The sequence below is a fragment of the Lissotriton vulgaris genome, chromosome 8 (assembly GCF_964263255.1).
Source record: "Lissotriton vulgaris chromosome 8, aLisVul1.2, whole genome shotgun sequence".
NCBI classification, from domain to species: Eukaryota; Metazoa; Chordata; class Amphibia; order Caudata; family Salamandridae; genus Lissotriton; species Lissotriton vulgaris.
In genome coordinates this window covers 356,033,664-356,046,477 of record NC_141696.1, presented here as the reverse complement: position 1 = coordinate 356,046,477, position 12,814 = coordinate 356,033,664, and the positions used below count along the sequence as shown (strand labels likewise).

Below are 12,814 nucleotides of genomic sequence, written 5' to 3'. Positions count from 1 at the left end.
GCCTCTCCCCTCCATTGGCTGGCTTCCTAAACGGAGGCCAGCCATTGGAGGAGACAGGCGTCACTCCAATAAAGACCTGTCTCTTTCGGATTCGGGGGCGTGTTTCTTGCGTTCTTTCGACTCGGACGTCACCCGTCACTCAGAACGCCAAAACACGCCCCAGAATCCGAAATTTCGGAAGCTTGCGGCCGCCATTTTTTTTGGTGCCGTTTTCTTGTATCTGTATGGTTCTGCTCTCTTTATATCCATCTGTACGGCTCTCCCAACAAATCCCTATAACTCTTCAGCTGCGTCCTCCTTTCCCTGGAGCAAGGCCCCCGCCCTGGGTATTCACGCGGTGTGCCGGATGGATGCATAATATAGGCAGCAGGCAGCTAGGAGCAGACACGAAAACATCATCCCAGAGCCTGCGGCCGTGAGCAGCCTGCCTGCCCCTGTGCTCGCTGCCAGCGGACGGCGTCATTGCAAACCAGGGGTCGGCGCCGAGACCAGGACGGTGTGAGTACTGCTTTGTGTGCATTCTTGCTTCTTTGAGCTCCCCTCTGCTATAGTTCTCTTTAAAAGAACTGGACAGGGCGGCGTTGACGAGCGGAGACAGTCCACATTACTCTCCATTGTTTTATCTGTTTGTGAACACCGGCGGCATGTCAACTCGAGGCACTGATCTGGTCTTGACGTCTCCGGCATTCATTCATTAAAGATGAGGAGCTGGTTTGTAAAAGCTCATTTCTACATAGATAGGCCGTCGCGTGGCCTTGGAGGGTGCGGGGTACAGTCAGATGCCATGATCTCGCACCCGGACCCCTGTACCTGGCAGAGGTTTGTGAGCATGGCTTCAGCACTGAAGAGAAGCAGAGAGGGCAGGGAATCCGGCCGGGAGGCCTAGGGCAAGAGGATCACAGAGGTCTAGGCTAGAGATCACCGGCCTGAGGCAGTTAGAGGGAAGAAACAGTAAAATCCCGCAGGAGATCCCTAGCAAAAGGAGACACTGCACTCTGAGACTGTTCATGTGCGAGGCGTCCAGCAGCTGCAGCCGCGGGGGACATGTTCAGCTACCAGAGACCGGTCCAAGGAGAACCTTATCATAATTGGGATCGAATAAATGGCAGGGACCACATGCGATCTTTCCATCGAGAGGGCATGGATTTAAAATCAATCGAGCCTTTCAACAAGTTGCGTGTCATTTGCATAGTTGGAACGAGTGATAGGAAGGACTGGATATGGGCAGCAGGAGGTCCGCGTAAATGTTAATAAGAGAGGGACTAAGTGCCGAGGAATACAAAGAATACCCCTATATTGGACCAGCACAGATAAGGCGTGTTTGCAGAGCAGCGCCGAGAGCCAGCGTAACTGAAACCCCATGTGAGCACTGCACCTGGCAGCACTGGGATGAGAACCGCTGCCTCCTCGCCTGCGAGACGCAAAGTAAGGTGCAGAACATAGATGTCCTGCTGTCACATGGCGTCTCTGTGCCCCTCATGGACTCCTGTCATGTTATTCAGCACCGAGGGTTGAAAGTGAAATTGAAACCCGGTGCATTTGATCCGGAGCTCTGCTTCGAAGCTTTGTAGAGTTGTATGGGGTGGGCGCTTTGTGATGGTGATAGGGTAATTTATTCTCTGCAGGAACAAGTCAACAAAACGGATTTTCCGGCACTGGTATTTTGGAAAACCCACACCAATAAATCCTACTCACGTGGTGCTCCCCTGTCTGTGTTCCGGTTTTTGTGCCTCTGTGCACCCCCTGTCTGTGTTCCGGTTTTTGTGCCTCTGTGCTTCCCTGTCCGTGTTCCCATTTTTGTGCCTCTGTGCTCCCCTGTCCGTGTTCCCATTTTTGTGCCTCTGTGCTCCCTGTCCGTGTTCCCATTTTTGTGCCTCTGTGCTCCCCTGTCTGTGTTCCCGTTTTAGTGCCTCTGTGCTCCCCTGTCCGTGTTCCCGCTTTAGTGCCTCTGTGCTCCCCTGTCCGTGTTCCCGTTTTTGTGCCTCTGTGCTCCACTGTCCGTGTTCCCGTTTTTTTGCCTCTGTGCTCCCCTGTCTGTGTTCCGGTTTTTGTGCCTCTGTGTTCCTCTGTCTGTATTCCGGTTTTTGTGCCTCTGTGCTCCCCTGTCTGCGTTCCGGTTTTTGTGCCTCTGTGCTCCCCTGTCTGTGTTCCGGTTTTTGTGCCTCTGTGCTCCCCTGTCCGTGATCCAGTTTTTGTGCTGTGTGGGCCGCAGTGTGGAGGTGGTTGACAACTGCCTGATAGAAGCCCAACTACAACCGCCAGTCATCAAGCTAGGGAAAGACTGGTACCCTTGACCTCCAAATGTGTGCTGACACCACTGCCATCACTTTCGTGCTCACCCAAGAGGCGATTATGAGACCAAAGGAGAGCACAGCAAACTGAAAATGTTCCTTTTCCATCACGAACCGCAAAGTAATGATGGTAGTTTGGCAGGACAGGAATGTACAAATAGGTGTCTAGTGGGTCCAACGCTACCATTCAGTCTACAGGGTTGATAGCAGACAAGACCTGGACCAGTGTGAATATTTTGAACGTCTCCTTCCAGAGCAAGGCAATGAGAGGGCGCAGACCTAGAATATGTTGCAACCTCCCCATCCTTCTTGAGCACCAGAAAGTATCGGGAATAACAAACATGTCCTACTTCTGGCACCGACACCCTCTCAACAGCCCCTAAGCCAAAACGGCTGGCACATCCTGCAGAAAACTTTTAAACAGTCCCATCATGGAGTCTTCTTATACTTGGAGATGTAGAGTTTCACCTCAGTTCCCTGATGCACTTCGAGTTCATTGGCACACAATCTCTGCTGGTCTTGAAGTCATGGTACGGCTACAGGTGCACCTGGTGAGGACCTGTCAACCATTTCTTTTGTCATAGTCCCTACTTGGCTCTAAAACCTGTTGTTTTAGGGGTGACATCCCTTGCACATTGCAGAAGGAATATGCTACTTACCAGTATGCATCTGTTCTTGGCATAGAGGGCTGCAGAGTGGTACATTATGAATAGATCGCCATCTGGTGTTGGGCTCGGATGATTGCACTTTGTTTTTCTCTTGGAGAGTCTTTTGTATCTTGGTGACTCCTCCCTTAGTTGGTAGTGCGCATGGGCATCGGCTCCATCCTTAGATTGTTTTGCCATAGTAGGGTTAGATGGAGTAGTATAGTAGAATACAGATAAGAGTGCCCATGTAAGTGTATCTAAATAAGATAATGTTGGAACAGACACAGGTTTCCGGGGAGGCTGGGAGGGCATGTACCACTCTGCAGCCCTCTATGCCAAGAACAGATGCATACTGGTAAGTAGCATATTCCGTTCGAGGCATATGGGCTGCAGATGGTACATTATGAATAGACTATACAGCAGTTCTCTCCCTAGCGGTGGTCGCCCGTGTCTGTTGCAACTGTCTGAAACAATGTTTTTAATACTGCTTGTCCCACTCTAGCTTGTTGTGTTGTGTGCACATCTACACAATAATGTTTTGTGAAAGTGTGCGGTGTAACCCAGGTAGCCGCTTTGCATATGTCATCTAGTGGAATGTTTCCCAGAAATGCCATAGATGCTCCTAGTTTACGTGTAGAGTGAGCTCTAGGAGGAACAGTTAATGTTCTCTTTGCTTTTAAGTAGCATATTTGAATGCATTTTACAATCCATCTGGCAATGCCCGCTTTGGAGATGGGATTGCCTTTATGTGTGGGAGAAAACGCAACAAATAGCTGCTTTGTCTTTCTGAAAGTTTGTGTTCTCTCTATATAGTACAATATAGCCCTCCTAACATCCAGTGTATGTAGGGCTCTTTCTGCTACTGTTTGTGGTTTTGGAAAGAAAACCGGTAATTCCACTGACTGATTGATGTGGAATGCTGAAATAACCTTTGGTAAGAATTTTGGGTTTGTTCTAAGAACCACTTTATTTTGGTGTAGCTGCATAAATGGTTCTTGAATCGTAAAAGCCTGCAGTTCACTTACTCTTCTAAGTGACGTGATAGCTATGAGGAAGGCCACCTTCCATGTGAGGAATTGTATTTCACACCTATGCATAGGTTCAAAGGGTGGCCCCATTAGTCTGGTAAGTACTATGTTGAGATTCCAGACTGGGGAAGGTGGTCTTCTTGGTGGAATGACTCTTTTGAGTCCTTCCATGAAAGCTTTAATTGCTGGTACTTTAAACAGTGACAGGTGTTGTCTGTTTTGTAGGTACGCCGCTATGGCTGCTAGATGTACCCTAATAGAGGTATATGCTAGATTACATTGTTGTAAGTGTAATAAATAGCAAATGATTTGTTTAGTGGATGCGTCCAGAGGGTTGATGTGCTTACTGTTACAGTGTATAGCAAACCTCTTCCATTTTGCTGCATAGCATGCTCTGGTGGTAGGACGTCTTGCCTGTTTAATGATTTCCATGCATTCTGGTGGTAAATCTAAATACCCAAACTCTATGACCTCAGGAGCCAGATCGCTAGGTTTAGTTGTTTGGGATCTGGGTGCATTATTTCTCCATGGTTCTGTGTAAGATGCATGGGTAATAACCTTAGCTTTTGATGTGGTACTTGTGAGAGTTGTAGCAGCGTGGTGAACCACGGCTGTCTTGCCCACGTGGGTGCCACTAGTATCATTGTCATTGAGTGTTGCTGCAGTTTCCTCACCAGTAATGGAATTAGTGGTAGAGGAGGGAACGCGTAAGCAAATTTGTTGGACCAATTTATCCACAGTGCATTGCCCTGGGACCTTTGGTGTGGGTACCTGGATGCGAATTGTTTGCATTTTGCGTTCTGATGATTTGCAAACAGATCTATCTCTGGTTGCCCCCATTTTTGGAAGAATGGCTGTAGTATTTGGTCGTGCAGTTCCCATTCGTGAACTTGTTCTGACTGTCTGCTTAGGATGTCTGCTATTTGATTTTGAATTCCTGGTAGGTGTTCCGCTAACAGGTAGATTTTTTGAGGAATGGCCCATCTCCATATGTCCTGTGCTAGTTTGGACAGTTGGAGAGAGTGTGTCCCCCCCTGTTTTTGAATATAATACATTGCAGTCATGTTGTCTGTTCTGATCAGGACTGCTTTGTTTGTTATTTGCATTTGGAAAGCTTTTAGTGCTAGAAATATTGCTAATAGTTCTAGGTAGTTGATGTGCAGTTTCTTTTGCTGCGCACTCCACTTCCCCTGTACTGTGTATTTGTCCATATGCGCTCCCCATCCGGAGAGCGATGCGTCCGCTGTTATTATTACTTGTGGAACTGGCTCTAGGAACGACCGTCCCTTGGAAATGTTTTCTGTGTTCCACCACTTCAGAGAGCGATACGTCCGGTCGTTTACCAACACCAGATCTGTAATCTGACCTTGAGCCTGATTCCACTGTGTCGCTAGACACTCTTGTAGTGGGCGCATTTGTAGTCTGGCATGTGGTATTAGCAGTATGCAAGAGGACATCATGCCTAATAGTTGCATAAACACTCGTGCTGGTAGTGAGTGTTGTGGTTGAAATCTTTGTATTAACCCGACCATTGTCTGTACTCTGATTGGGTTGGGGTATGCTATTGCCTTTTCTGTGTCTACTGTAGCCCCCAGGTATTGCTGGATCTGGTTTGGTTGCAGGTGTGATTTTTTGTAGTTCACCGTAAACCCTAGGTGGTGCAGCAGTTGAATTGTCTTCTGTGTGTTGTGAAGACATTCTTCCTTTGATTTGGCCTTTATTAGCCAATCGTCCAAGTACGGGAAGACATGTATTTGTTGTCTTAGGTGTGCTGCCACCACAGCTAGGCATTTTGTGAAAACTCTCGGTGCTGTTGTGACACCGAACGGAAGGACCTTGAATTGGTAGTGTTGTCCTTCTAACACAAACCTTAGGTATTTTCTGTGGGCTTTGTGAATTGGGATATGAAAGTAAGCGTCTTTTAGATCCAGTGTAGAAAGAAAGTCCCCTTTCTTCAGTAAAGGTAGTACTTGTTGGAGCGTGACCATGTGGAAATGTTCCGAATTTATGTAAGCATTGAGAGGTCTGAGGTCTAATATTGGTCGTAGGGACCCGTCCTTTTTGGGGATCAGGAAGTATAGAGAGTATACTCCTGTTCCTTGTTGATCCTTTGGGACCCTCTCTATTGCATGCTTTTGTAGAAGTGCTAGCACTTCTTCTCTTAACAATGTCAGATGATCCTGACTCATTGGGCGTTGTTTGGGGGGGATGTTTGGTGGGGTAGCTGTGAGTTCTAGGCAATAACCATGTTGGATAATTTGTCTCACCCACTTGTCTGACGTGATGTTTTCCCAGACAGGTAGGAACTGTGATAGACGTCCCCCGACCGGTGTTATGTGGTCTGGGGGGAGATCTATGAAGTCACTGTTTTGGTGTTGAGGCGTTGCGGTTGTTATTATTTCCGCGGCCTCTACCCTTATTGTTGTTACCTCTGTAATTACCTCTTGAATTACCTCTGGGTGATGTTGGTGTGAAAGATGTGGATTGCTGATTTGTTCCTGTGTTTTTTGAGCCCCCTCTATAGGTGGATCTACGAAAGGAACCTCTGTGCGTTGGCTGTTGCAATGCTCCCATTGACTTAGCCGTTTCTGTATCCTTCTTCATCTTTTCTAATGTCTCGTCTGTACTTGAACCAAACAATGTCTTCTGATCAAATGGTCTGTTCAGTAGGGCTGTTTGAACTTCTTGTTTGAATCCTGAGATTCTGAGCCATGCGTGCCTTCTTAGCATGACACTAGTGTTAATAGACCTTGCTGCAGTGTCTGCTGCGTCTAATGCACACTTAATGGAAGTATTGGTTATTATTTTACCTTCCTGTATTAATTGGTCTGCCTTCTTCTGATGTTCTTTTGGAAGATGTGTGAGAAGTTTTTCTAGCTCATCGTAATGTGCCCTGTCGTAACGTGCGAGTAGTGCTTGTGTATTAGCTATACGCCAACTATTCGCTGCCTGTGATGCTACTCTCTTGCCTGATGCATCTATTAACTTCGACTCTTTATCTGGTGGAGGAGCCTCTCCTGTAGATAATGAGTTTGCTCTTTTACGAGCGTTTGAGACCACCAGCGAGTCTAGAGGTACATGCCCTCTAATAAATATTGGGTCCTTTGGAGCCGCTTTGTATTTTTTATCGATTCTTGGGTTTAACACCCTGGCTCTCACTGGGTTTTCGAATATTTCTTCTGTGTGAGTGAGAAGACCCTTTAGCATAGGAAGAGTACCTGATGTTCTCTGTGCACTAGGTAGAGTCTCTAACAAGAAATCCTCTATTTGAGGTTCTGTGTGCATATCTAGTTTGTGATATTTTGCTGCCCTATTAATGAGCTGTACAAACCCTGTGTTATCATCAGGTGGTGAAGGCTTTGAGGGGTATAGCTCTGGGTCGTTGTCCTCATCTGACCCTACATCGTAATTTTCCCATGGATCTTCCTCATCTGGGATAGATTCGTCATCCCCTTGAGGTTCTCCCTCCCCTATATCACTGTCTACATCTGACTGAGGTGTAGCTGGTCTTGGTGTGGAGGGTGTAGGAATATGTGGCCTATTGTGAGGAATAGGAGAAGAGGGTGTGTCTCTAGGCCGAGGAGAAGCAGGAGGAGTTATGTTCGTCCCCATTGTTCTCTTTTTTGAAGGAAGAGGTTTATCTTCTGACTGTTCACTCTTTCTCTTCTTGGTGACCACTTTCCCAGTTTGTGGGTCAATAAACAAGATCTTTTGCTTGGGATCTGTTTGTTGCTCTTGAAGCGGTACCGAGGGTCCTGGTTCCGAGAGCTGTTTTTGTTTTCGATCTTCAGATCTTTCTGTTTTCGACACCGAATGTCTGCTCGATTCCGACTTTTTGGGTATCGAGTGTCTTTTGGGCGATACATCATATTTCTTTTTCGACATGGAATGTTTCGATACCGAGCTCTCCTTTGTATGCAGCCTCGGTGTCGAAGTCGATGACGCCCTTTTCTCGGATCCGACGTGGTGGGATTCCGAGTGTTTCGGTTTCAGTTTCGGTTTCGTTGCCGGGCCCGAAGGCGGGGCGTCGGAAACTTTTTTCAGCGGTTTGACCGGGCCCGAGGGCGGGGTCGTTACCGCACGGGGTCGGTTTTTCGGTAAGGGGACGTCGTCACTCACGGTTTGTTGCTCGAAGAGTTCTTCAACCTCCGACTGGTCCCCTTCCGACCCCGACTGGTCCTCTTCTTCCTCGATTTGCTCGTCTCCGAACAGCTCCGGGATTGCCTCCGCCTGCATTCTGGAAGCCTCGTGTCTTCGAGCTCGACGATTTCTAATCGTTAGCTTGGAGGAGAATGCTGCGCAGGCTTCGCAGTCCCTGGATTCGTGTTCAGGCGATAGACAGAGGTTGCACACCTCGTGTAGGTCCTTGTGTGGGAACTTAGCACCACACGATGGACATTTTTTGAATGGAGTCCTTTCCATGGACTCCGGGCTTGACTGCGTCGAGAAAGGTCTCCTGTTCCTCGACGTAGATCCAAGTTTTTCTCTTCTATTTTGAATTTGTAACGCGTCGGAATGGAAAAGAACGCGTTCGCTAACAATACCGTCGAATTGGAAAGGGAATACGCGCCGAAAAATCACTTTCTTCAGAAGTTGATCTGGAGCGTCTCGATCTTCATCCGAACCCGATGGCGGAAAAAAACAATCTAAGGATGGAGCCGATGCCCATGCGCACTACCAACTAAGGGAGGAGTCACCAAGATACAAAAGACTCTCCAAGAGAAAAACAAAGTGCAATCATCCGAGCCCAACACCAGATGGCGATCTATTCATAATGTACCATCTGCAGCCCATATGCCTCGAACATGTAGTTTTGAAAAAAGAGATAACGTTTCTGAGAGACGAGAGGGAGCCCCGGGTCTACGTCTAGAGGCACAAAAAGAAAGGAACTAATGTCAACATGCCTGCAAGGTGTCACCTTCTGCCATGCAGAGGCACTGCTGAAAATTTCCAGATCAAGTCTGACGCCTGGGGAACATTCAAAAGGTGAGGAATTTGTGACTATAAGTCTCTATCAGAAACTGCATTCCATGAGAAAATACATCATTATACATCATTCAGCTCCCAGAACGTCAAGAGGATAAAGAAGATCTCACTCCTGGGTGACCCCTGCCTATGGATACCACTGCAGAAATCATCTTATTGGTCGTAATCGGCATTACCTGCCAGTGTAAAGTAATTTAAAACATATACTAAATTCAGATCCCAGATCGGACAAGACCAGTGCTATTTTGATGTAAAGTTAGCACAATGTGTCAAATGCTTTCCGAGTTTAAAGACTAGTGATGGCCTTAGAGCCACAATTCTCTTCACCATTAATTTAACTTATAAAAAAATATATAGTACGCGGAAGAATAGGAATTCAAACATTTTAACTAACTTTTGCAGATTACTCTTTATTCACCTTCAATACTGCACCCAAAACTGTTCCTAAAACAAAGGCAATATACGAAAACATGAAAAACTCAAAGGAGTACATTAACTTCAGGATTAACAAAATAGACCACAATTTACCTTAACATCTCTGTGAATTATGTTGTTGTCGTGACAATAGCGTAATGCTTCCAGTATCTGTCGCATGTAATGACTGCAGAAAACAAAAAAATATACAGTCAGTTTAAATAGTGCATTTTCAGAATGAATCACTAATGAACAAAAATCAACATATAATGAGGGCTACCTAGGACCAAAGGACTGCAACAAAACATTTCCCAGGCATAAGACTTCAACCTGGAAATTATGTCATATAAATATTGGCAAACAGCACACAACGGACGAAGCACACAGTTAAGTGTGTTTTACCAATGCAAAATGACAAACCACAATAGGGGAAAGAGAAAAGAAATTCACCAGCTACGTTCAGTAATATCACCAACGCGCTACACCATTCATTCGTTATCAAAATACTGCAACAGAAGACAAGGTGAAATATATCTATCCTTCATTGTAAATTAAGTTTAATATTCATAATGGAAGAACGAATGCATGTTTCCCTTCACCAGACATCAATATTCAAAGTTTTTATTCTGCTGCATAAGTAATTCCTACAATAAGTGTAAAAAACACAGAGGATAATTACTACCAGCGCCTCTTGGACCAAGTCAAACCATTATAATTAAGACAGTAGGTCCATCCTAATTTGAAGACTTATGCAGATCAAATTATTTTGATAATAATAATAACCGGCAAAACAGAATAATTATTACAAAGACCAACCGGATTAGTGGAAACTTCATAATCAAGGCATTAAGACCAGAATTATACCATTAAGGAATCTGTAAATCATGAAGCTAACTTCCAGCATTGGTTGACCTGAGATACTCCAAAATGACATACATCAATGTTCTTATTATGATACAACTATTGCAAGAAGCTAACATTGACTTGGAAGATTTAGAAAGAAAAGGGGAGGTAAGATAGCTGGTATAGTACAACAAGTTACATTGTTAGTTATTTATCAATATGGATTGTTATTTAACAGTTACTTCGAGGCACAATGCGTCATGCCCCCGCTGGAGTCAACCACAAGCAGATTTTTATCACATGGTATGGCTTTGCCCAGTAGCCACATGCTTTTGGAAATTAGTGATCGGAAAATTCACTGAGGTCCTGGGCTGGGAGGTTCCTCTTAACCGCTGAGTGTACCCTTGTGGGTCACCGAGGGGCTGGATGGATCTCGGGACTGAAACTCTTTCTAAGTACAGCCATGATGGTGGCCAAGAGGGAAATTGCACAGAGCTCGCTGAACCAGACGGCGCCCACCATGGCACGCTAGTGTAGGGGGGTGGACTGGTGTGTGGCGCAGGTAAAACCCTTGTACGAAGCTAGGGGACGCCCAAAGAAATACCGCAAAATGTGGAGAACATAGGTGGGGGTGATAGAGGATTGAGATTTCCCGGGGCAGTCTGGGACACGGTGGGCGTTACCCTGTTCCCCCTTTACACTTATGAATATTCAAGCGTATTTGCGGTCATAATGTCATCAGGTCTCCGATGTGCATCGAAGCTTCTACTTGCTGCTGGTCTTATGTTTATGTTTTTGCCTTCCTTGTGCTCGCTTTTGCACTAAAATCAGTAAAATTGGTTATAAAAAAAAGGTACTTCAAACCACAAGTTTTTATTGCATTTCTAATTATCACTATATAAAACATTTCACTGCTAGTAATCTTTAAAATTATTAGGATTTATAAACTGCAGGAACTAGTTTATTTTACATTACATACATTTGGTTTGTCTCCGCTAAGAATCATTAAAACTTTACAAAGAAATTAGAATGTAATAACTTTGTGGCATGTGCAAACTGCTACTAATTTAGACATTTCCCACTAATGATATCACAGATATACATACATTTCCCTGATAGCTGGGCAAAAGGGTCAGATAATTCAATATACTTTCATGAAGAAAGATCATACTTCATCCAAAGTTCCTCTAATATAAATGTGCTTAACCCCTTCGATGCGGATGACGAGCTCAGCTCGTCATCAGCCACGGGGGGCGTGTGCGGATGACGAGCTGAGCTAGTCATCTTACGCGGCTTTTAGAAAAAAGCCGCGTAGGGGAAAAATAACCGCCGCAGCGATGCGGTTAAGGGCTAGTGACTGGGGCACGACTGCCAAGAGGTAAAGCTCCAGAGCTCAGTATCTGCTTTACAAGCCAAACATCACTTTATGGCTATAGGTCCCCCGGTCCCCCACGCCTAATGTTTCTGAAAAGGTAGGCTTTCCTAACTCTGGAGTCACCAATGCTGGGAAGATGCCCCGAAAAAAAGCTGAAAATAGAAGCAGATGAGATGCCTCTCTGTGGCCTGAAACTGTCACACAAACATATTGTTAAAGAAGGGCAAACTGAAATGTGGGCCAAATTTCATTTTCGAAGGACAGGGCTTATCAGGTCTCTCAACGCCGGTGTCGGCCGTCACTGAATAGCAACATCACTTTAAAATATCGATGATAAGCAGATGAGAATTACTATATATGTTATTAGGAATAATCCAACTGTAGAATAGGCACAGGAGAGATCACCTAGAAGAAACTCGCACTCTGGCACCTATAGCATCTTACTTCATGCATTATTGGTAGAGGAGTAAGAAATATAGTTTGCAGTCACTCGCCCTGAAAAAGTACAATTGGGACTGAAACACGTGCCGGCTGATGATCATGTACTTGGTTTGAAGCTTGTAAACACAATAAAGGCAGCAAAAATATATCAAGTGACCTTGGATTTAAGGACTGTCTGGTCTGGTTATTTGTCCTCAAACCGTGCCATTTAAACATATTGTTGGAGTGTTCCAGCACTATGAAAATCCTATTTGCCTTTTAATCAATCAAAATTACATTAGGCAACAAGTGATTTCAGAAACTGTTAGCGCTATAAGAACACGGGTCCCTAAGCTGAGGATATGACCCAAAAAATATTCTGGGTGCCCAACATTAATGCCCAGGAATTCTTCAACAGATGGGTCAAAACTTTGTATTGTGTATAAAATAAAAGTAATAAATATAGACAAGGGTTAGTAGGAGTGTATACTCCTACAGGGCACAATTAAACAGGTGTAACCTACACAAACAGGCAAGGGAAGTGTTTTTTGTGTCAATTTATACTAATTCACACGTCACAATTTCTCAGAGACAACATTACTGCTCCCATTTTCCAAGGTAAAATAGTCAGCGATATACCCTCATTAAGTAGAACAGAGCCAGAAATGGATCTAATACCCTTACACTTGATCGAAACATCGTCGACTGAATCACTCTGACCCGCGTGATTATGTAAAACTGTTCTTAGTGTGGTCTCTATGAGAATTGATGTGTCAATTTGTATAAATTCCCACAAAAAAAACCTCCCTT

At 45.1% G+C, this 12,814-nt stretch overlaps 1 protein-coding gene across 10 annotated transcripts in view; it reads right to left on the bottom strand.

Annotated features, from left to right (window-relative positions):
• Positions 1-12,814, bottom strand: part of CASK (calcium/calmodulin dependent serine protein kinase) — a 1,261,401-nt gene that overhangs the window by 856,198 nt on the left and 392,389 nt on the right. For all 10 annotated transcript variants that reach the window (XM_086934112.1, XM_086934115.1, XM_086934119.1 and 7 more), the window contains exon 5: positions 9,481-9,553. In XM_086934112.1, coding sequence (XP_086790238.1) covers positions 9,481-9,553 — 73 coding nt within the window. The remainder of the gene's footprint in view (positions 1-9,480; positions 9,554-12,814) is intronic.